Source organism: Pipra filicauda, unplaced genomic scaffold, assembly GCF_003945595.2.
Source record: "Pipra filicauda isolate LSUMZ 115617 unplaced genomic scaffold, ASM394559v2 scaffold37_size4185640_pilon, whole genome shotgun sequence".
In the NCBI taxonomy this organism is placed as follows: Eukaryota; Metazoa; Chordata; class Aves; order Passeriformes; family Pipridae; genus Pipra; species Pipra filicauda.
This window is the reverse complement of record NW_024104509.1, coordinates 3,411,628-3,437,717: the sequence shown is the minus strand read 5'-3', so window position 1 is coordinate 3,437,717 and position 26,090 is coordinate 3,411,628. Positions and strand designations below refer to the sequence as shown.

At 36.2% G+C, this 26,090-nt stretch overlaps 1 protein-coding gene across 2 annotated transcripts in view; it reads right to left on the bottom strand.

The window, feature by feature from the left end:
* Window positions 1-1,219: 1,219 nt before the first annotated feature.
* Window positions 1,220-26,090, bottom strand: part of COMMD10 (COMM domain containing 10) — a 101,187-nt gene continuing 76,316 nt past the window's right edge. For both annotated transcript variants that reach the window (XM_039384842.1, XM_027752164.2), the window contains exons 6-7: window positions 5,552-5,611; window positions 1,220-4,912 (exon numbers count right to left, since the gene is read on the bottom strand). In XM_039384842.1, coding sequence (XP_039240776.1) covers window positions 4,874-4,912; window positions 5,552-5,611 — 99 coding nt within the window. In that variant the 3' untranslated portion in view covers window positions 1,220-4,873. The remainder of the gene's footprint in view (window positions 4,913-5,551; window positions 5,612-26,090) is intronic.

Below are 26,090 nucleotides of genomic sequence, written 5' to 3'. Positions count from 1 at the left end.
CCCCTAACTAGTTTTTAACACTACAGAAGAGGCCAGCTGGACTCTGTGGATCTGCACAGCCATCTCAGAGACAGATACTACATTCGTCCACATTTTATTGAATGTATGCTTTACATTATCACAGAGGGACAATTAACGTTTGACAGTCAAGACAAAAAGTTAAAAGTGCCCCAAAAAGGTGATCATCTTGTCAGAACAGCTGGTCAAGACAGTTACGCTTCCAAGATGTGTAGGTCTCTGAACTGCCTTCCTATGATTTCAATAACTAGAGAAAACCTTGGATAACCATGAAAGATATTTTAACCTCAACAGAGAAGGAACTAATCTTGTCAGTGAGAGGGACAAGTGCTTCCTGATACATAGCTGAACACAGCTGAACAGCATCTGATTTGTAAGAGACCAATATTTTTTTAACTCTTTTTATCTCTTGAGAAACAAAATAATGAAGGAATGAAGGGAACATCCAAACACTTCATTTTAGTTAAAATCGCAGCATATAATTTGGTCTGATCAACACAATTATGAAGGCCAAGGGAAGGTCCAACAAAACTGATTAATTACTATGAAAATTAGAAATCAATTTCTGTGAGCGTTGCAGATAAAAGCATCTTATTAGTTCATCTTACTGAGAAACCATCAACAGCACATCAGACAGCAGCACTGTGGTTCATCCACCTACACAAAATCACTCAGACGGCCAGTTTATCTGCTCCATAGAAAAGGAACTTACACAGTGGCTCAAAACACAGTTCATTTTCATCAGTCAAATAAGCTATAAAAGGGTCACAAAATGGTGACTTATTCACTGGTCAGCAGGCATTATTAAGCTCTGTCATTATTTTACCATAATGCGAGTGAATTCCTAATCTTTGAAGATATGATATGCCAATACAGCCAAACAATGAAATGTTAGTGATGCTGTTGTAAATCAGAGAACATGAGATGAACAAGTGTAAAGGGGAGGTTATAGCATTTTATAACAATAACCACTTTTCTTCCTTTGACCAACGTAAGAATTAGCATGTCAGTAAATTCTTTATACTTTGAAAGAACAAGATTTCAGAGTCCTTAAAATCAGACTGTAGGAAAGTAAGCCGGAGGTCTTTAATCAAAACTGATGTGTCAGTAAATCCAGGAATTAAAGGAGAATTTGAAAGTCTCCTCTGGAGACCCAGAACAGGTTTAGAAGTTAGTCAAAATTTGAGACAGCAAAGTTATATTTGTCTATCTAACTATATATTTTATTTCAACAAAAATGGAATGCAAAAACTTACAGACATTTCATACTTGGTTGAGAAACAGGAATTACATGTCTAAATCTGAACTGAGAAAAGATAATGTAATGCATTTGTACTCAACCAGTATTAATGTGCTATTAGTGTTGGTTTTGCTCAGTGATGTACAACTGGTTGCTCTTCATCAGTAATTTGGTATTTTAGAGGCAGTTCTCACACTGGCTTTCACTTAGCCCCAGAACTCCAAGTCTTCATGTCAAAACAATACTGATGCTTGTTATACTCAAACCAAAAGATTTCCTTCCTTTGCCAATAGTCCATTTGAGGCAGATTTTGACATTATAGCTTTGAGAGAAGTACAGTCACGGAAAATACTGTCTTGTCTGAACAAAGATGAATCAAATGTTTTTAAAATGCACTGAAAGATCTGAAAGAAGATTTAGTAATTCTTACTCATTCCAATTTCCAGTTTTAAAGCTCAATAAATCTCTGCAAATATCTTCCTTCAACACTATCTGAAGCCTTGATAATTTCAATTCTGGATCATGTCCAAGAGATATTACAGACCAATACTTTGCTATGACCCTAACTGAAAAGAGCCTGGGATGTGTTCCTTTCCTTTACTGCAATAAAATCTCCAAAATACCTACAAGACTCCCTCTACAGCCTATGTTTTACCAGAACACATAAGCAAAGCTTGAACACCTTCAGCATGCATGTACCTGTCTAGGCTCCCACATCAACCTGGTGTATTCAGTTCTGTATAGGCTACGTGCCTTCTTCCTCCCGGGGCCTGTTTTTCTTTCTGCCACCTCTAAGGTACAGCATTGGATCTAGTCCCTGATGCAGGCAGATATCCCTATTTCCCCAGGCATTATCCAGACTGTGGTAGTCCTTGTTTTTCCTCTTGTTCCCTGACACTTCTGGGTCAACAGGACTTTATACAAACTAAGCAGGGACAGCTTCTCTAAGGGGAAGACTAAACTTCCCCTCTCCAGGTCCACTGAGGCTGAGAGAGCAGCAACCAGAACAAAAACCTTCTTTTCTGCAAGAAGTAACAAAAAACTCCTAAATACTTCTGTCTTTTCACAGTTGGTCAATTTTCTCTCCTTATTCAGGATCACTTAAGTGACAATGCTCTTCTCTAACAAGGTACAGGTTATGTCCTTGCTACATAATAATGTACAACCCCAAAGCTTCCCATTACATAAAGAAAAGTCTCTCTAAACTAAATGTTTATTTCTCAGTGGTCCTTGACAAGATAACAACTGTGCTCTTATGAGGCTTTTGACAATACAAATTCAGTATAGCTAGTAAAAAAAGAAAAGGCAACCATTGCTAAAGAAATCATAAATCTCTTCAGCCATCTGCAAACAAGGATAAACACTAAATAATTTTTACAGAATTCTTGCAATCTTAGGCTTTTTCTTTCATTTCAACATTATTTTATCGTTTTCAAATATTTATACTAAAGCTAGTATTAAAATCTGATTTTTTTGTTATCCCACACTTGGTTTTGATCTTGACCAACTTTGCATCAAGGCTGACACTTACGGGTTAGATTGAAATACTAGATGTAGTTATACAACTGGCTAGTTTCCATAGTTAACTCTGGTTTACTTTGTTTCCCCTGTTTTCTTCCCACTCTTCCAGTCTTTAACATTTTTCTCTCACTTTGCTTAATGTTTTCCTTGTATATATACTTTTGTCATGTTTTCCAGTGTTCCTCCTTTCTTCCTCATAGTTTTCCAACTCCCAAATTCCATTCTTGGGAATATCTATTTCTCTGTCCTCTCTTTCCTTTTTCCTGCACCCCATTTCTTCCTACTGTCTTTGACTTCTTTTTTTCAGATGTGCCTGCTGATTTGTCCAATGTCTTCTGCACTCCAAAATGGTCCAGGTCCTGCTCCGGGATTTATCAGTCACTGCCTATACTCACAAATGTAACTTACACCACTCTCTCACATCATATAACACCTTAGGATGTCCTGTATTCACAAATGAAAGTCTACAACTCACTTCAGACTTGACTTCCAGAACATAAGCTCTGGAAACTCAGAGAAAAGGCTCTAGAGCAGTGTCCTAGCACAAGCCATACTGTCCCACAGGACCAGTAGAGAAGCTATAACTTTTGTGCCACGAAGAAAGGGACTTTCCTAACTGTCCTAACTACAAAGCACTGCTAATGTTTGCAGGCAGAGGGAATGGTGGGGATGTGCTCACTTGCAGACCCACACCAGTCTATGCAGCATGAGATGAACGAGCTGGCAAGCTGCTGTTGAATAGGCAGATTGAGGATGTGATGTCTGTAGGTGGGAGCATTGTATCTCCAGAAGATATGGCCCATTTGCCAGTGGCTTAAGACAAGATGTGATTTCGGCAGGTAATATTCTGCTGTGCAACAGTGACTCATTTCTTCTTTCCATCAGGGTAATAGTGTTACCATACCAGAGGGGTAGAATACCATTTGGCATTTCAGTTAAGAACCATGATAAGTGTGTTTTTTGTCTTCAGTGCCCTTTACTCACTCATAGGCTGTTAAAGACCTTACCTTCTAAATCTATTAACTCTCAGCTTAGACAATGTGTGCAAACCTCACAGTATTCTAGAGGTGACAGCACAATTCCTAACAAAGCAACAAAAAGGCACAAAACGACCCTCTAAAAGCAAAAAAACTAAAAATCTGGCACAGGAGGACCTGAACACAGGTCCTGAACACCCTTCTCATGCTGCTCATGAATCATCCCGAAACAATGGAAGAAAATATGGTCTATAATCACTGTACTTCATTTTTTCCTGTTCAATGTAAAAACAGTGGTAAAAACAGCATGAGAAAGGATCAACATAGAGCTTTCTGAAATCTGACTGCCAGACTATTTAGTGTTGTTACCTACCCTGAGATTTCTCCCCTCAGTTATACACCACACTACTTAGACTCATTAGTGTAAATGCAGTTCTAAGAAGACATATTTATTCTCAGTGCCAAGAGTAAACCCTGAAATCAGAGACACTGTTGATTATTTCAAAGGAAAAAGACCCATCAAACTGAAAAATAACAAAAATAATGAAATGAAGTTACAACAGCCCAAAATAAACCAATTAATTTTTACATTTTGAATTTATTTTGACAAATCTGCAGCAAGCATTATCAGCTGTGTGAATAACATTTAAAAAGAATAGAGATTTTAGATATTTGATTGGCGGTGTATTTTCTTACAGCTTCTATATTTCCTTTATGTCTAAAAAATAGATTTTACTCCTGGTCCCTCACTAGTATGCAAATTTCTACCAGAATTAAGTAACCCATAGAAAAGGATGGAAGAAAAAATGAAATTTCTGAAGCACATAGTATTCTGTTTTGGTTTGGGTTTGTTGGTTTTTGTTTTGTTTTGTTTTTTTCCACTGCAGGTAAAGCCATTTTTCACAATTACTCAGCAAACAAGAGAAAGTCCATTAGAATCTTCACACTGTTAACAAAGACTCTTGGCTAACAGTACTGGTCTAAAAAGTAGATAAGCCATATAATTTTACAAGAAGCAACCCACTGAATCCTTCAGCAAACACAGCTTGGCAATCTATCTTCAATTCAAAATAATGAGGTGGCAGGAGTGTGATGGAGAAATAAGTCTTCAAAAACATCACGTAAGGGAATCCAGCTGTGCTTGTATAGTTTCCAGCTATTTAAAGGAACAAAAAGAGAGGAAAAAAACTCCACTCATAAAATGTTGTTTAGAAACATGCAAACAGAAATAAAACCACATTCCAGTATCTTCAATTATGCATACCAAATCTATTTGCATAGCAATATAAAAAACTCTGTACTCATGAATATTTGTTTTTACATGAAGCTATTACAATTCATTGCTGCAGTTTAAATATTCAAATTTTAAAAGAAACAGTTGTCTAAATACTGCCTCTTTTACATGCACAGATGTTTTGCTGTGAATTTCCAATGCATAATAACAAGGTAAAAAAATAATAGAGTTCATTTTGACTGGATTACAAGCCTGGCATTTCAACTGAAGATGTAACACAAAGATGCTGTTTCCAGAGAGATCCCCATTGTTAATCATCAGCTACTCCTCCTGATCTAACTGCAAGGTATGCTTACAACAACCCAAGCCCTGTCTATTCCAAATCTGAATGCGCAGGCTCTTTTTGAAAATGCTTTATGCGATCAAACAAATCCAACAGCCTTAATTTAAGATGGATCCATTTTTTCTAGTTTTATTAGATTTAATTCATACAGGCAACACTTCCTGCTGAGCAGCATAAGGTGTTTACAAAGAAACTATAGTATTGTAAAATCTACAGACCTTGTTATAGAACTCAAACAGCTCCTGATGGCTAAATTCTACAAACACTTTCTTCAGGTTCTGTAACGAAAAAAGAAGGAAGGAATAAGCATATTTTTTCATTTCTTTTTTGCATTAATTCCAGTAAATCAGAGTATGAGATTAAGCTACATGAATGATGTTTGCATTCAATATGATGTCCCTCCTACATGTATATTCCATTTCAGTGAAGAATTCAAGTCTCCTGGTACATCCTGTGAAGAATAGTAATAAAGTAATCTATGAAAAGGATTTAGTTACCTTATTTTTAAGTCAAACAAAAATGAAAGATTACATTTGTCTTTCTTAGTAGTCCATCTAAGACTTGGTAAATACCATTACACAGTGACAAAGTTAGTAGTGTATTTGGTTGAACTGGCACAGCTATTAATGTACTGCACCAGCACAGAGCTGATACTTCTATTCATTAATCTAACAGTTCCCATCTGAGCATGCTGATACTGTTTAGGCATCTCTGCACAGATTCAGCCCAAGTTAACAGTTAAGACAACAGCTTCAAAGTAGTGCTTAAACACTAAAAAAACCCACAAAATAACACAACTGATGAATATGTGGATAAAACAGATGTGGTAATAATCCTCTGCACACATATGCTGATGTTTGTGGAGATGGAGGTTAAATTATAACTTCTGTCCTGCTTAACTTGCTGGCAGTAACAGGAAGTTTAATGCCTGCTACCTTCAATCACAGTGCAGATGTATCCAGACAGTTTCTAGCTTTATTCCTTGTACTTCACTTTGTGACTTTATTCCTTTAAAAATAAATTTCTATTTCTGCACATTCTCTTTGTTGTTGCTAGACTTTTCAAGGCTTGGAGGCATTCCTGAACATAACAGCTGCACTTCCATGAACGCTAATAAGGCTCTGTGAAAGCTGAGTCTGTGGACACCCCTACTCACAAAATATTACCAGCTGAAATAACGTACACACACTACTTTGGTTTAACTGGTACCAACTTCACATACCACTCAGGTCAGTGCAAAAACGCTTGTTTATCAATTCAGCTTAAATGAGCAAGGATACTTTCACATACAGACAAGGCCAGTTTCTGTGTACTCATAGCAATGCAAGTCTCAAGTTATGCCAAACAATGTCACTGAATTTGGCGCACCAAATGCACAAGACCCATAGAAGCCCTGGGAACACAGTATAGGTACTGCCTGGCGTCTGCTCCTCAAAAGGAGCTGTAAGAGACACAGGAAAGGGATAAAATGACTGGGGCCAGCCTGTCTGGTGCAATTCCTCCTTCTTGCTCTGCAGAAAGAAGGATCCCTTCCAACAATTTCGGGAAGGGTACAAAAGCCTAGAAAAGCACCAGTGATTTGCATGAGAGACCAATCTTTTCCCTCTGGGAAGGAACAATGCAATTCTGTGAATCGTACGGTGAATACAAAATAAAACTACCAGGACAGCAGTTCTCTTTGCCATGACTCCAGCTGGTCCTCCCTCCAAAGAGCATAATGCCGTGACAGGGAAGTAAAAGCATTTTTAAAGGCTTTCTAACAGCTAAGAAACAAAAAGAAAGCAAACAAGGGGTTTCTTCAGGAAAGAAAGTGGGTAGAGGAAAGAAGGAAGATACACTAATAGCAAAGGGATCTACCATTTCAGCCAGGATGTTTGTTTGGCATTTGCCTTTCTAGAAGGGGTTTGGTGCTTGAATGGAAGGAAGCAAAACTGCAGAGAGGCGATTCAGAACAAAAGGCAGATATCATATATCTTAAAAGCTTATCAGTCACAATTAAAAGGGTCATCTCTTGCATGCTTTCTGGTAGAAGAGTCTGCTGGATTTTGATCTGACAGTTTAGCAACGCCTCCAGAGAGGGGCAGAGGAAGACCTCTGACTACCAGATATTTCTCCGAGCTCTTTGTTTCATTCAAGACAGGTATCTTCTGGTACTACTTTTGATCAGGAAGCACAATCAGCTTCTCTCACTCTCTCACACACACACACACAAAAGAAATCGAAAAGCTTGTCTGTCATATTTTCTTCTAACTACATTGATTACTGTTAGTTAAAACCTAGGGTATGCAAACAAAAAAAAGTGTGGACATTTAAATTCAGATCTTTGTACTAAAAAAAGAAAATCACTATGTTTTATGAATAGGATGAGATCTCTTTTCCCATTATTATTTAATAATTGTAGTCTGATAACTAAGATAAAATCTATCTTGTATTCTGGCAGGCAAATGTCTGTGGAGAGCTAAAAGAAAGCATGCCATGCCAGGCTATGTTTCTAACCTGGGGTGGGAAGGGAAGTATCAATGAGAGAGAGGATGTAAGAATCTTGTACAAAATCTGTTGGCTATCTGCACTTAATCATCTGCTAAAACACAATTGTTTTTATGTGTAAAAACCTGGTACACCTACTATGTCATTTCAGCAGACAGTAGTGTCACAAAAAAAACCCCATGCAGAAGTGTGGCATCAATTAAAAATGTTATTTTTAAAATATTACATTTCTCACTAGCATGAGTCCCTTAAGAAATGTGACAAATTATCATTGGTATGTGGTCAGAAGTCCTATACAGACTATAAAAACATCATAACTAGCTCCCTACAAGAAAAAGCTATGTCTCAGCAGGGTGACAGCCCCCCATTTTCAGCTGAGACATCCATTATTCAATTACTTGCTTTATTCTGGGTGAACATAAACAACTGTAATTAAAACTATGTGCTGCAGGACTAGGTTCCCATTCAGTTCTTTAATTACTCAGTAAAATAGTCTTAAAAAGTACTGTATAGATAGAATATTGCTAAAGACTTCCAAGCAGGCAAATTCCTAATTTACTTGATGGAATCTTACTCAGATAAGTATACAAAATTACAAACCCCAATAATATTTCAACTGCAACTAAAACATAGGATAGAAAAAAATCACTTTCAGTTTACTTACTTAATTAAATGTCACTGTGTGCAGACAGAGTCTCAACCTATTTATGAAAAATGCAGCTAAGTTGACTTCTTTTATCTGCACACACAGGTTTTCAGATGTTGCCTCTGACCTAGTACGCATTTCCCAGACATAAATAAGAAAACAGCAATTTGCTCCATGTCTAACTTCTTTCTTCTTTTTATCAAGTGTATCATTCTCTTTTCCTTTTTCCTGATAAATTTCTTCCCATTCTTCACCTTCACACTACTCTTTCTCTCATTTCTGGCATCTCATTTTCTCTTTGCTGTCATTATCTTCATGTGAAAGAAAACTAGATCGAGTAACCAGAAAACTAAACTGAGTTCATTCCCATTGTCACACTCTGTAACTCCAATGTTTTCTAATTACATCCCAAATTCTGTCACTGTGGCAATGTAAATCCTAGCTCCTACTTTTAAGAGTTTTAGCCTTGAGGATGACAGCTTCATAGTGTCAGAGAAACACAGCTGAAGCTGTTATTCTTATGAAAACAAAGAAATCTCTAAAGTACCAAATGTCCATTCTTTGGGCTGCTTTGAAAACACGGAGACAGGTTTTTTGTCTAATACAATACCCGTGAACGGTGGCAGGGACTGCACTGGAGTGATACGCTCAGTGAGCACAGCTAAAGGGTATGTGCAACATCTTCAGCTAAATAAAGTTGCTGTTCAGTTCAATGTGTTCGTCTTCTGTAAAACATGACAAAGCATTGCATTCGCTACTGGAAAGGTCTGTGTGAATTGCAGGTGTCATCCAAATCTTTACATCACTCTGAATCGATTGCAAGGAATATGGTAATAAGTTTTCTGAAATGTATGGTTTAACATATTTGGCCATCACATGGATCACTAGTGAATGTATTTTAAGTATTAACATTAAACTTTAGTGCCATTTTGCCTTTATACATCTAGATGAAATCTGATTTCATCCCACCTCTTCTCTCACCCCAGGGCTGTATCAATTTACAATTTACAGCCTCCTGAGAGCTGTGAAATTCTAATAAGTTTAACTGATAGGGTTCTTTTCTCCCCTTAACTATCTTCTCACTTGCTGTTTGGTATCATTTTAAAAACATAACATCTTCATCAGTCTCTAAAACCAAATTTCCTTTGGGATGTGGGAGGGGGGCAGGGAAGAGGAGGGAGAAATGAAAGGAAAATGAAGATAAAACCTTTGTGTTCCCAGTCAATATTAATATGCTATCCTATCAAAAATAGCCATTCTGAATGTACGGCTAATTCTACAAAATAGCCACAGTCATTTAATATACACTTAGCTTACAACCACCAACAAACTATTAGGTAAATCGCTAGCTGAACATGATCATCAGCATAAAATGATCAAGATGCAAGTATACAAGCTGCATAAGAGTCTCCAATTTCCCATTGCATCAGCTAACTATTTCAAATATGAATATCGTCTTGCTGCAAAATGTTTCTGTGGAAACAAAAAATGTCTCCTCAAAATATTTCAGAAAGTAGAGGCAAATTTCTGCTTATAATCAAAGGACTCAGTATTGCTTTTGGGGCTTTGTTTGCTTGTTTTTGGTTTGTTTCATTTTATGGTGGGGATATTTGTTTGTTTGTTGGTTGTTGCTTTTTTTTTTTTTAATACAATGCTCTAGATGTTTCTATTTTCACGTACTACTGCAAAAAGCTTCATTACTAATGACGGAGTTTTGCAACCTTGCATACTACACAGCTGTATTCCACACAATTACTCCCCCAACCCAAGCATAAGGATAAAGTAATGCCCTAGAAGTTATAAATAAAAGGTAAACTTCTGGGTTTAAAGCTAACTTGAATATGAAAAACTGATATTGCTGTAATAGTTTTCAACTGCAAAGCTGTAACTACTTCAATGATGTTGCAAAATAAATGCCAAGTATTCTGAAGCAAACAGGTGGAGGGACAGGCTGGCTTGTATATCTAAATGTCTATCGATAATGATAATGTTCTATGACTGAGGACATATAAAAAATCACAGTATATTCAGAGAAGTTTGTTAATAATAACTAAGTGAAGTAACACATATCCCAATCTTCATATTGTAATATAACCTTGAATACTATCTTGAGACACTTCTCAATTAGGTTTGAGAGAATATTTTCACATTGCCTGTCTATTCTCCAATTTGTTGCTATTAGATATCCTTAAAATCTTGGATACAATAGGATGATGTGAATAATTAATCTAATCAATTTATGCACAAATTAAGATATATTCATAAACAGATCCCCCTGTAGATTCTTAGTAGTCTACATTTCCTTCTGGAAATGTAGACTACCAGTTTCTGTGCTATATCAATTCAGACTTCCTTTAAATTTCCTTGGACTCTGGAGAACTGTGCATTCCCTTAGGACTTACAACTCTTTTTCCTTTTGTATCTCACAGAATTTATCAGAAAGTTTGAGGTGCTTGGTCAGTAAATGAATTGTAAGAGGAGCATACGCATTAAAACAGACCAGTATCTCATAAAAGCACACCTGTTCCTTAACTCTCTGCAACTAAGAGACAGCAGTTAAAATTTCTTCATATTCTTACAGCTGTTCATGGATGTAATTCAGCTCAGGGATTCAGCAAAACACAGAGACTTTAATACAGACTTATATATTCCTAATTAAACTTCTTCCACATCATCAAAAAATGTGAGCTTCAAATTTCATTCTTTTTCCAAACTTATTTCTATTTGCAATACCAAATAATTACTTTTGTAGAGAAAAAAATCACGTCATATGACCGAATTACACGTTTTTCAAGTGTCAGTGTGCAACTGTTATATAAGAAAATATCTTTCATTCTAATCCCCTCTTTTCCTGATTGATACATTAACATTTAGTTTGTATATATATTGCTGTATACCTTTAAAAGTTGAATTTCTTTTTCATATAAGCTTAAGAATTTCAAATTCCCTGTGGATTTAGGGAGATCAAAATCTGCAGCATACTAAGGATGTCTTTCACTCCCCTTGCAATCTACTTGTAAGTTCCCTAACCAAAGCTCTGTGTTGATTTCTGAGATCTAATCAATGTGTTACTGGAAATTGATGGTTTGGAGATACATACAGATAATTTTTAATCTCACTCTAGCAGATACAGGATTATTTAAGCATGTTTTCATGGAAAGTGGCGAGAATGAATTTATTGCCCAGTCTGGTAGTAAGCCGACAGACTCTGCAGGCATTTCAAGACCTACAGAAGACCTGACACACTTCCAAACAGCAACATGAACTGTCAGTCATCACCATTTTCATTCCTCCTGTTCCCCTCTGCTCTCATGAAAATATCCATTACTGGCTGGCTGAACTGGTGCAAAACTACAGACAAGAAATGGGACATAACTACTAAGAAGACCATGTAGGCTGGGAACACCACACGGCATTAGAGGCAGACAGGTCCCTTTCTTCATAGCAGGTAAGAAAAATGCTTTTAAAACTGAGAGAATTATCTGGGAAAAACTCAAAACTACAGTTTGCACCTCAGTACACCTAGTCAGAGTAAATATCATTTTGCTAAAAAAAAGAGATAGAAAAGCAGGTTTTTTTTTTTCCCAACAGCTGTATGCAGGTAAATGGTTCCTTTGCCTTCAGTGTCTAGGAATTTACATTCCTATTAATAACATCATTAGGTTGGTTGGCCTTTTAATGATACTTTTGTACAGAAAACCTCTCAAAACCAGAAATCTAGAGATGACAGTTGTCATAAAGATTATGTTAAATACACTTTTAAAAAAACACCAGTGGACAAACATGCTTTCTGGAGAAAAGGGTGGTAAATGTGTATCAGTGCATGCCTGTCACAAGATATATTTAAAAGCCTGTCTTTTGTATTGATACTTCCCTGTATGTTGCATGTACAGAAAATGGTTCAGAGAAGATCTATTGAAAGGTTTCTAAGCCTATTCTGTATTTTGTATATACCTTCACATGCCCTTCCCTTCTTTGAAGACAACTATATACACAGCACAAGTTCATTATTGATTCCTTGCTAGACTCCATATGGATTCAGTCATTAACAGCATAAAGCACCTATCCACACAAATGTGTCATTGTATTTTTGGTATTCAGTAGCAAAACATGCAGGTATAATTTCCAAATACAGTATAACCAAGAAAAAGTGTTTAAAAATTGTAAGTTTCATTCACTAATAGGCTGCCACACAATCACTAAGAATGATTAATCAAACAAAAATAAAATTTTCATGTTTCATCTCTCATCTAATTTTGCAAATTCTACTGTACTCCCAATACTGTAGAAAGCTCTCTGAAAAAGTAACCTCACTAAAAATTTTTAACAAATACACTCTTTCTTCCTATTAAATTTCCCGGTATCAAATTTGAAAAAAAAAGAGTCTGTGGGAAAGCATGTACAACGTATTTATTGCATATTGCTTATCCAGTGTATTGTCTGTAACTATCAGAATACAACTTTGTTCTTTAGAACTATACCAGAACTATACTGTGATGACTAATTTTATTCCTCAGAAGAAGTTAAATTCTTGTCTTTCAGATTTTGGTACACCTTATTTGGCACAGAACTTACAATATTTCAAAAATTAAGTTCAGGAACACTGCAAAGGAAACTAGGGAGTTGCAACTCTGTTTCATTTTTTTCCACTGGGGCTAGCATGTGAGTTCACACTTCCATTCTAAAGATAGCTCACATCAAGACTGACACAGTAGTCTTACATTCACCTTGAATGATAAGGAATTCACTTTTCTTCTTATGCTTGTACTCATAGGTAATGTCTGCTGAAGAAACAGCCTAGCAAGTAAGTATGCTGGTACCAGAAACGCTTTCAAGCTTTTCAGACCTCACATGTTCAGTAGACTTGGTCACAGCTACATTCATTTTTATGAAGTACACGTGAAAAAGATGTCACATAGCTATAGTTGTGAAACAGTTTCATTCTTGCACTCGGAAAGTAATCAAATTCTAGGAAACTAACAGAACTGAGTATAAATAGTAAGTGCAACATTAGCCTAGTATTGGCATCCAAAATTTAAGATTATGGGCTTAAATGGCAAACATTGCAACTTGGGTGTGTGTCTTAGAACAGGGAAGCTCAGCCTTTAGCACTGAAAGCAGACTGAGATGTATTTGTGTCTCAACACACAATGGTCAAAACCTCCTCTAGTAACACCAGGCTCAGAGTGTTTTAGAGAGCTCCTCACAGTTTGCTTGCAGTTGATATAATTAACATGGAGTTGCAAATCCTTTATGTTCAAATCAGTTACACATCTTATGTTGGGTCTGAAGTAAGCTGGACTCAGAGGAAGCTTAAACTGTGATCCAAATTGCTCAGGAAGTCACCCCTTTGGTCTCATCTAAAAGCCAGATAAAACCTCCTTTGTCTGAAGAAGAAACCTGGGTTGTTGTCATCTGCATCCACATTTAGAGCTACAGATCTGACAGGAATTTTGTATGGTGTAGTCAAGCAGATGAGTAATATTTTAAGAAGGATTTATTTCTCCACTTAAGAATGGAGGAAGTTGGCATCTTTTTGCATTATTAGTTTCTGAGCCTACCTGCTCAGTTCAATAAGATACTGCAATAACCCATTGTTTTACCACAAAAGGCCTTTCTTCACCACTGGAATATCTGAAAATATCTATTGTTTCCACTGAGGTACAAAAAAAGAGGCTGGAAAAAAGATGCCAGCAGCGAGAGGAAAGATCTAAGGAAGTGCAGATCCACATGAAATACAAGTAACTGATGTGAAAACACCCTTTCAAAAAATCTGCTTAAATATTTACAAAATGTCAAGATTAGATAATATGTAAATTAGTTCTTTTTGTTTCAGATGGGTCACTCAGAGTATCACCAATTTGGACTTTGTTAGGCACACAAGCAAAGACAAAATGTTGGGGTTTTTTTTTCTGTGCTAAAAGGGCTAAAAGTGGCTGTCAGCAAGTATATCTCTGATCTCCACTGGGTAAATAATTCCAGCAGCTAGCAACTGGGGTCTTGCACAAAAATCTCAGCTCCTGAAAGACTGGAAAGCCACTCCGGAAGGAGGGATGTTAACTAGCAGTCTAGTCCCAGGCAGGATCAAAGACAGAGCTCTTAGGGAATAAGGTTGTTTGTAAAGTAATGTATATTTTATTCTTTTTATTTATTTATTATTAGGAAGTGACCTATTATTTTTACCATACTCTAACAGCTGGAATATATCTACATTTTTTGCTAAAATGCTCACATTTTACAAATAAGTGGTGGTATCTCTTCCTGGCCTAAGGCAACCCAGCAAAGCCTTGAACCAGGGCAACCTATTTGGATCAAGGAAACACCAATGTTGGAGTGTGAACAAAATTACATTGCATCACCACCCTGACACAAATAAATATCAGCATTTCTCAGGCAACATGACACAGTGCAAAACTGGAGGAGGTCATTAAAAACAAAGTTTCTCAAATGAGGTAAAAAAACTTCTCCTTTTTACAAGGATTAAATAAAGATTGTGCGGTCTTTTCTCATAACATCAGAAAATTAAGAGGAATGTGGAAAAAACCACTTATGACACAGTCAAGCAACAGCTTCTCTTTCTCAGTTTGTCACTAAAGGTTACACATGTTCTAATGATGCAAAAATTAGCTATTTTGGATTTAAGACAATGTAATTTCAGTGATGTTCCTTTATTACTTTTGCTGACTATTTAAAGCTTGATGCAGTTGTGTGGTGTGAATTCTCAGTGCCTGCTGAAAACTGGACAAAGTTAGGGTAAACAGGTTAAGATATTAAGAGTATCTGTGCTCTCTTACTGGTGAGTGACAGAATTATCAGTTGAACACACACTAAAGGGAGATGCCACTAGATTCCAGGCATGAGAAAAGTTTTGTGTCTGTTGAAGAAAGTAATTCCAAAACCCTGCACAGAAGAATGAATTACTCAAACTGCAAACCAGTTGTTTTAATGAGAACAAATAGTCTACTATGCTTGGGACCATTATTTTAAAAGGATTAAAGCACTATTGGGTAAGAGAATCAACTCTGTTTGGATTGTTTTGCCTATCTTGGAGATAAACAGATTGACTTGTTTGCAACCATAAACTAGCCAGAACTCTATGGTCAGGCAAAGGCAGTATAGGATCAGAGGCTGTCAAAGAATATGTAGATTTGACAGGTGGCAATCCAGCTCTCAAACTGATAAACACAGCACTTGGGTTTTTGTGGCATTGGTTGTGCTAAAGCTGAAGACTAGATATTAAAATCTAGTATGCTAGAACCTAGCCTGAGATTACAAGAGGAAGGACCAACTGAATAAAGTGCATCTCCGTGTCAGCAAGAACTTTAATAAATATTCAAAGTGAGGTTTTGTATTTGAACTAGAAGTTTCTCCACTAGTTGTTCATATTTTCTGTGTGCTGAAAATATTGAAATGTGAAAATAAACACATGGGAGGTCAAAAGCTGCAAGCCATTCAATACCTATCCTTAGTACAACAATGAATGAAGATCCAGAATACTGGAAATACAGAAAGACTTTCCATTCCTATTTGTTTTGGGAATAAAAACTTTCCCTTCTGGAATACACCCTTCAATATTCATACATGCAAGACAAGAGACTTCTCTTAAAACATATTACATCATAAGAGGAAGAGAGCATTTACCTTCACTAACAAAACCACAGCCATCAGCCACAGTGCAGTGATTCTCCTCTACTCAGCACTCACGAGGCTTCATCTGAGACACTGCACCAAGTTCTCCACAGCCCCAGTACACAACAGATGTTCAGAAACTGAGGGGAGTTCAGCATCATCTGGATGCGTATCATCTGCATGCACCATATGTGAAGAGACACTAGAAGTTGGTTTGTTTAGTTTGGAACAGGGCTAAGAATGGGGTATCTAACTGCAGTCCCATACGTAATAATTTTAGAAATTAAAATGTATCTCTGTGACAGGTGTTTTTAGTTTATCTTATTAAATACTATAGATCTTATCTCTTTAGGGAGTTCACCTTATAACAAAGAATAATGTTTGGCAACAAATAATAACAATCTCTTTGCTGAAGAATTGACAAGGAATACAGTTTCAATCCATCCATGTGCATTCAGTTTCTCCAAATGATTCTCACAGGGAGTTGGCCCACGCAAAATTCCTAGAAGTTGGTTGCACCTTTTAGATGGCCACTGTTCTTCAGTCTTAGAAGACCTAGATCTGGATGCACAAGTAATTTCAACAGCTACTGACTGAAGAGCAGTGAGAGTAGCCAGAAAGATGATCTAGATAACTTGCTAGCAGGCCAGTAAAGTTCACAAGTGACAAGGCTATTGAATGGTCAGTCTTGGGATCTGAAGACTTGCTGGCCTCTTGTTTATCAACATCAGTTTAAAAGTGCTGCAACTGGAGTTTGATTACTTTTAAACAATGCTAAAGTATTCCAGCACAAATTTCAATAGCTCTGAAACTTAAAAAAGAATATAAAACGTCCATAAAGATCAAGTATAGAACTGAATACCCAAAGGGTCAGGAGATCTCAGATGAAAAATTGCCACTTATCAGTCAGTTACACCTCCAGACACCATCATTCAGAGCATCATGTAGCCATAGGGCTCTTGGTGCAGAATCACAGTGCTGTTGTCAGATAATACAAGGCGCTAGATTAGCTTCAGCAGTTAAAATGTGTTTAATAGAAAGTCAATACATTAATTTTGCATTAGTGGTTGCATAGCCCATTCTCTCAGAATCTAAGACAGCATAAAAACACAAGGCTGGCATAAACTCTGCATTAGTTGCATATATTTTAAATAATGTGACTGAATGGCTATCATGTACCCAACATTACAATTCATCTGTGAGCAATCCAGTAGTGCAGAGACATAGTATTAATGATTGTGAAATTGTGCCTCGACTCCATGGCATAAACTTAATTGTGAAACCATGGCATTAGACTTAATTTATTTCACAGCCAGGTACTGACTGGCTGTGAATTGAATTGAAAATGCTATTTACAGGCCAGTATGCAGCAATATTTCCAAGCAAACAAGAGACTGAAGAGGTGAAGATAAATATCAAAATGGGGCTGTAAATTACCTTGCTGAAAGCTCTTACCCCAAAACTGCCTGAAATATTTCACTACTCTGAAGCCATTACAAAAGGAATCTCACGTGGCATTATTCACAGGATAATAATAACAATGGTTACTAGAAAATCCTGTATTTTCTGCACTACTCTTTTATACAGCATGGCATCATCTCCAGAATATTGTATTTTCCTGTATAATAATTTTGCTAACACTATTTTACAGAACCCAAGAAACACTAAACACTGACAGAGATTTACATTCAAAAACTACATGAGCTAACAACATTTTAAGGCAAGTAACTTTAGTTACTTCATAAAATCTCAGCACCTCACTGCTTCTAGAAAAAGCTCCAAAATTTTTTCTAATTCAATGACTACAGTTGAAAGTACAAAATAATGCAAGGATTTTAAAACAAAATATAACTTTGTCCCAAATCCTGTCTTCCAACCTGACTATGGTGGTTTAAATAGGTAATGGCTTCATAGCCAAGAAAATGTGTGAAATCAATTGTGACTGGGGATTGCAAAGAAAGTAATTAGTTCATGCAGATCAATCTAGAAATCATCATAGACCTTGGAAAAGATAGATCTTAGGATCAAGAGCCTGCAACAGTGGCTGCTGTCCAGCCCTGACATCACTCTGTAAGAGCCAGAAGGAAAAGACAGCCCTTCTTTCACCATCCCTGTAATTCCCAATTAGATGATACCTGCACTTTGATAACAGCCTGTCTCTGTATTTCTAAACTACCATGTTGGCAGCTGTGCAAAATGAGGTAGGGAGTCTCAGTCACAACCCACAGCATGCAAAAAAAAAGCAATTGAAGTTCACATGTTTTATTGATCTGAACACTTAATCAGAGAGAAATAAAATACTCACTGTGCTGGGTTTAGCTGGGGTAGTTAATTTTCTTCACAGTGGCTGGTATGGGGCTGTGTTTTGGATTGGTGCTGAATACAAGGTTGATAATACAGAAAGAGGTGTTTTTGTTATTGTTGAGCAGTGCTTATACAGAGCCAAGGCCTTTTCTGCTTTTCATACTGCCAGGCTGGCGAGGAAACTGGGGGTGCATGGGAGGTTGAGAGGAGACACAGCCGGGACAGGTGACTCAAAATGACCAAAGGGACATTCCAGACCATATGACACTGTGTTCAGTATATAAAGTGGGGGGAAGAAAGAGGAAGGGGGGACGTTTGGAGTGATGGCATTTGTCTTTCCAAGTCACTGTTATGTGTGATGGGGCTCTGCTCTGCTGGAGAGGCTGAACACCTGCCTACTTGTGGGAAGTAGTGAACTAATTTGTTTTGCTTTGTGTGTGTAGCCTTTCCTTTCCTTATTAAAATGTCTTTATCTCAACCTACAAGTTTTCTGGCTTTCACCCTTCTGATTCTCTCTCCAATTCTGCTGGTGGGGGACTGAGTGAGCGGCTGCATGGGGCTTGGTGTTGGCTGGGGTGAAACCACGACTCTCATACAAAGAGGAAGCCAAGACAGTACAGGAAGTAAACACTGTTCTTCCATAGGAGTGTTTGAAGAGCTGGGCATGAAAAGAAGGGTAGCCTTCTTATGTATTAGAACTGGAAAATAACAATGTATAATACAGGAATGGTGGAACAGAGACCAACCATTCTTACAGCAAGAAATGTTTGTTGCTTTTTTTACTGAAAGGGACTGACAATGGCAGATACCATTATCCAATTTTTTTCTACCAGTGAAAAGGAATGCTGATGGACTAAGGTGATAGACCAGCATAAAGTCTGTATATTAAAAAAATATACCTACCATCAGCTTATTCCTATTGAATAAGGATTTTACTAGAGTGATTCACTAGTACCATAGAGAAATTTTTTTAAATTATATTTTAAAAAAAAGTTAAGTAGAAATGTTAGGTTTCGCAGTGACAAAAACTTTCTGGTCCATCAGTGCAATAAATTTATTTAATGCTTTCAACTAAGTAAACAAATTTTAAGAATCTCTCATTCACTTAATGTTAGGGTCTCAAAGTATGCCCAGTATTTTTGCCAGTATACCTACTTTTCAGTGAACTGCTGTGAATGCTTTATTATTTGAGCTTTTTTTGTAGCTGCTCTTCAGTGAATTGCAGTGAACTTGTTATCTGGGCTTTTTAATCTTTTTTTTTTGGGGGTCCCCAATCAAGAAGTCTATCCATGTTATATCAGAAATGGTTCCTTCTGTACTACTGTTATCTAGTATCAAAGGAAAAGAAGTTGTCCTAAAAACTGTGGGTAAATATATGCAGAATTCATGATTGAAATTCTTGTATTCTGTTCTTTAAAACATTTCTTTAAATTCAAGCTTTTTTTAATAACAGGGAGGAAAAGGGCATCTGAAATAAGTAAACTAATTTTAGAGATAATTTTAAACAAAAATTAAATGTGCTCATGGCACTCCACACTTTATGTAAATGCTTAACATGAAATAATTTTATTATGGTTAAGATATATTTCAGTGGACAAAATAAAGGGAATGGAACAGGGTAAAAGTGTGAGATTTTAGTGTATGTACTGAATTAAGACTACACCAGTGTAGACTAAAAGATCCACAACAGTAAATGCAACCGTATAAAAATGCATGTATATGAGCTTTCCAGCATCCCTGAGAATTTACAGCAATATACTACATTTGTTCGCAGGTTTGTGTGTCATCTACAGCCCAGCATGAGATTAGACTGGCTGTACAGCCTAATGCTTTCTTGATAAGTCTACCTAGCCATGGCTCTGATGTTCAGTTCTCCCTTTCACAGAAAGATGAAATGACTTGCAAATGCTTCTGCTGATTTCATTTTCCTCTTGATCCTCAACTGTAACAGCTGAAGTTTTTTAAGTGGCACTTCTAAAAAGCTTGGGAGACTGTAAGAGTGGTAAGTTGTCTCATACATATTTTCCTACTGGCAGTTTACATTTTTTATTAGGAGTAAAGTGCAAATGTGTATAAATGAGTGGTAAATTCAGTTTCCTCATGTTGTAGTGAACAGCCATAACAGCTTGACTCTTCAGATATTTTTATTTATTTTCAGTCCAGGCTTGGACATGTTTTGCATGAGAGATGATTTGAATTTCTATACTACCTAGGTTCTACTTTCACACTCCAATAGAAATGTTAAATCACGCAATGTAATACTTTCTTGTGGCCCTTTATATAATTCTTAAAAAAAGCCCTATTCCTACAGTATGAGAAAATTTCTATAAAAAATTAAGACTGAAACCTCATTTGCAAATTACTTGCTCTTCAAAAAATCCAATTAATTAAGAAGCAGGTTTTAGGCAAATCCATCTGTCCATTCCAAAAGACAATTAATATCTTTGCCCAGAACATTAAATCGGACAAGGCCACAGAAGTATAGACACTTAATTCAATACTGTACCATCTTGCTAGAGGGAAAATGTAGAATAGCTCTTTTGTAAATTCTATTAAAAATGTATGAGATATTTTTTATTTTGTAAAATTTAATTTTTTAATCCGTAACCCATAAATGTCACACAGATTAAAAACCAACATGCATTCTAAGCAAAGTAGATCAGAAGCAGGCAGCATATATTAATAACAATGGGGCTATTAGCATGGAATCAGAATGCTAGTCTTAACATGAGTATGTCACGTGTCTGTACAGCAAGTGGACTGACAATATGAATTTTCTCAATATGCAAACTTTTTGTCCCAAAATACTTTCATGGCAATTGTGACACACGTATGTTATACTGTCAGGAGAAAATAAATCAGTATTTTCATCGTAGAATCATAGACTGGCTTGTGTTGGAAGAGACCTTAAAGGTCATCTAGTTTCAACCCCTGTGCCGGGGGCAAGGACACCACTCACTAGATCAGGTTGCTCAGGATCCCATCGAACCTGGCCTTGAACACTTCCAGAGATGGAAAGTGTAACAGAAGGATTTTCTGTTGCAATACCAGAAAACCACAGACATATTTAAAGTTTGACTCTATTCCTAATCCAAGGAGATCCCAAAGCCCTGGTCCCAAAGCCCTTTAAACACTTACTTCTCAAACTTGAAATCACCTCAACAGTCCAGAAAGAAACACCTTTTGTCATGCTCTGCTAACCATAACTTCAACTCCATTTATATTCAACCAATTTCAATCGGTACACTTTCTTCAGACTCTCTCTTCTCCTTTCATGTGTTTGTAGGTAAGTATTTCAAACACTTTGGGATTGCTGTCAAAGGTACCCAAAACTGCCTCTTGAAACAGGGTGTCTGGCCTTCAGAAGTCATCAACCATTAATTTATTTTTCAAAACTCTACCTACAGTACCGAAAGAACCCTTGCATGCATGTCTGTCTAACTGCCAAAATAAACTTTGAAATATACTCTTTGTCATTACAATGTTTGTTTAGTGTTACAGGAATAGGCCCAACTGGCTCTTCAGTTTCATTCTACCTTAGAACACAAAACGTGATGAATTCTCAAGCAAGTCATACCATGGATCAAAATGTCAGCAATTATGGAACAAAGATTTGGAATGACAAAGGTAGAGGAAATGAGTAGGCACAGCTTCCCTAAAAAGATAATTAGCTTTCCAGATTAAAAAAATACACATTTTCCAATTTCTTCTGTTTCACTGTGAACATTCTGAAACCAACAACTTTAAAGGTAGAGAACGAGCATCCCCATCAGATACCCTTCCAGATCCCAGCTGGATTTCTTGAGTCTCCTGTGGGTTTATTTTTCTAATTATCCTCAACAGACCCCTATTCATAAGCTTGTGCTATCTTTCCTTAAACTCAAGTAAAACATTTGCACCCACTTTTTGGGCAAGCCTTTCCAAGGGACTATTACATATGTGATCATACCAATACTTCAGCTTCAATTAAAAACACATCTTGACACAGCATCTAGGTTTATAAAGTTAGTATGAGTCGATGACAGTTGTATTGCTAATCTCAGTAAATGCTTCACATCCATCTGTTAATTGTCATACTATTGTCAAATTGAGAGGAAAATATTAAGATGCTACCTAAACGTTATAGTACATTTCATCCACTCAGCTTTAGAAAGATGCATTTTATAATGCAATAAAGAGGGATTTGCTTTAACTCCCAAGGCACCTTATCTCTCAGTTCAGGTTTTTTTCCATCTTCAGTCCAGTTTCTCTTTACTGAGGAATCTAATTTTCTCTCTACACACAGAACTCATGGTTTGTGAGTCTTTCAGTTCCTTTCAGAAAAAAAGAAGATGCTTAATTCCAGGAATGGGCAAAATATTACTTTGGAATGTGAATGAACTCTAGAAAAGCATGATTTCCTGCATTTAGTTGTTATCAATACAAAATTACTAAAAGTAAGAATCTACATTGAGTCTGAAAAAAAAAATTATTCTGAAAAAATATTTTTTTATTATTATGATTGTTATGAAATTGCACTGGTAGTGAAATGATTAATGCTCATCATCAACCCTCTAGCAAACATGCATTCTTTTCTAAATTAATTTTTTTCAACACCTGGATAACTCCTTCAATTTTGCATTCCCATTCCTAAAGCTGAAACCTCCTTTTTTATAAAACAGTTTTTGTCCTTTGGAGTTAGGAATTCCAGACCATTATATTATCTATAAGTAAACACAAAGTGCAATAATTGATACAATTGCAGTTTCTTCAGAGTAAGTACATATTATTTCTTTTACACTTACACTTTGCAAATTAAAGGACCCAATGATTTATCTTTTTACCAAATAATGGATATGTTAACTATTGATAAACTTATTATTAAATTTACAGTAAAAATAAATTTAAGTAGCAGTAGAACTAAAATACTGCTAAAAATCATAATCAGACTGCAAAAAGGATGCAATTGACTTATTTTTCTGCTGCCAAAATGCCCACCCCATCTCTAGATACTAAATTATTCTTCCTCCCTTTTGCAAGGTTATCACTTCAATTCATCTGCTTACTCTATTTATTTCATAAAAATGTAGTCTGTTGCTATACTGTAGAAAATTCCCAGTAACCTGCTTCCAATGCCTAAATGTGTCTAAATACGCTTCAAGAGTTCATGTGCCTTTAGGTGACAGCATGTTGGATTATTGTAAAAAAAATTTCCATTCAGACAAATCTGGTAATGACTTGCAATAGTTGCCAACTGTTTAACAGCTTATGTTAAAATAACAGCTCATTTCTATGCCTTTGCAACTGGTTAAAGCTGTACAATATAGAAGAGTTCAGCTGACATACTTTTACCCACAGAGAGTAAACTGGGTAAGGTGAGGCAACTTCTCAAACCCACAAAGACTTTCAGGCAGAATGTAGATGGCTCATAACAGCACAGCCTCTTCAAACCATTGCAAACTTGATATGCAACCACATGGTAGGAAGTACCATTACCAAGCCATCCCAAAATTGAATGGGCAGCAGATTTTCTATCTTCTACCAAATTTCAGAAAGAGCTTTTTTTCAATAATGAAGCAACAACTTGTCTGAATTTAGTAAGTAAAAGAAGTTCCTATTTCTTGAAAGAAAAATAAAAGTTTTAAATTCAAAACACTGTTTATAGCAGACAAAATACTGTTGAATTGTTTTGGGTTTTGTCAGGGGTTTGTTTATTTGTTTCTGGACCTAAGCAATTAAAATTTTATCTAAAGACATATCAGTAGACTATTCACATTTTTTAATCTTATTTGGAATTTACAGTAAAATAGATAAGAATAACATCGGAACATCCACATATATTAACATTTAAATTCAATTTATTTACTTTCTAAGGTCATATCTTTTTTCCCACTGAAAGCAACATGATGTGTTTCACTAAGGCTTCTGTTTATCATGTAAAACTTCTAATTAGGAACAAAGAAATATTTTCATCACCTTTATCAGAATTCTGTGATTTTTTGCCTGCAACTGTATCAACATCATTCTAAGTAACACTGAGGTTTTTAATAAACACATACACTTACATAGACTTATGTTCACTTTTTTGATAAAAATAAACAATAGGTAACCTTAATATTCTCCTAATATGAAAAAAAGCAAAAAACAAAGACAACACTATAAAACCATAATTTATTCTGATGACTTGAGGAGTCATAACATAACACTCAGTGTTTAACATTCTGCAGAAAAGCAGAGAAAAGAGACAGAAAAGAGGAAAAAAGTCTGCAAGACACATATTCTACATATAGGGAAATATTTAAAGATACTGAAAGTGATTTTCTCTCTCTGAGTATCTGTCACAGCACTTTTCAGGAACAGTATCTATACTTACGCAATTGTTAATATTACCATAATGGTTCTCTAAATTTATTCTGGCTCAAGCCTGTTATGCTTATAAAATTCAACACAACAGCAGCACAGTTCTAGCTGAAGATCTTGCTGTGTCTCCTCAGCTGCCTATGCAACAATCTCAAATACAGGCTGCAGAGAAAATCTTTGTTCTTTGTTTAGCAAACTTTTCTTCCCTGACAGCTTTGGTTTTTTTCCTTTTGTCTTTGCAGTGAAGAAAACAAAGAACTTGTTGAATGTGCATTATTGCCTTAGTCCTTGTGTACAGAAGTAGTTTAGTATTCGATAACTCTGCAAATTTACTGGTATTTGTGTAACAAAAAACAGCTCAACGTTTGGACAGCTTACAACTTCATAGTACATCAGCAGAATTCATACATAACTATACTTTTCTGAGGTTCATCCAAATAAAAGGAACTGAACAAACAGCAATCTGTGCTGATGACATGGATGTAAGCTTAGTTAGAAAATTAATGCTGCATCTAATATCACGTCAGAATTATATTGCAATAGCTAGTTTGGACATTTAGAAAGTTCAACCTTCATGAATGGTCTTTGCAAATATGCACATATATGCACAAAAATACTATATTTAGTCTCCTACATCATCAAGCATGAAGCGTGCAGGGCATCTAAATGAGAAAGGGAATATCGATCCTAAGGAATACTGAACACTTCATATTTAGCACTACGTTACTGGTATAATCCTATACACCTAAATGTAGAGAAGAGTGGTAGTATAAAGGCAGGGAGAATATCAAAAGTAATTAATTGAGGTGCTTGCAGATGGTTTGCCTTAGCTCCCCCAGACTCTTTCACACTGCAGGATTCCTTAAGGTTATTATAGAGCATTAATAGAACAGAAGCTTAAATACTACTGAGAGAGAAAGATGTCAGAGTAAAAGAACATTGGAATGAAAACAAATGGACATAAATATTCAGCTCAAATTCAAATGAAAGTTTCTAAACACAGTGACTGACAAGCCTGGAAGAGTCATGCCATCAAAGTAATGGGGCCAAAATTCTGAACCAATTTTATAATGAAGATCAGAGAATTTATGAAGGTGCTATATGACAGAGCAATCTACTGAAAGCAAGGAAATCATAGCAGAGGTTTCATTTTTAGTTCCAGATTCTCAAATTCTCATTCAAAGAATGATGCACTCAAAATCAGAAGTCATTTCTGAGTGCTGTATCACTAGATATATTAGAATAAAGCAACTTTCAGAAGCATTGTAAAATATTAGTTTCTCAAAACATTCTAAATGTTAAGCCACGTTAAAATTAAGCCCAAAAACCACTGGATATTGACAGCTAAGGTC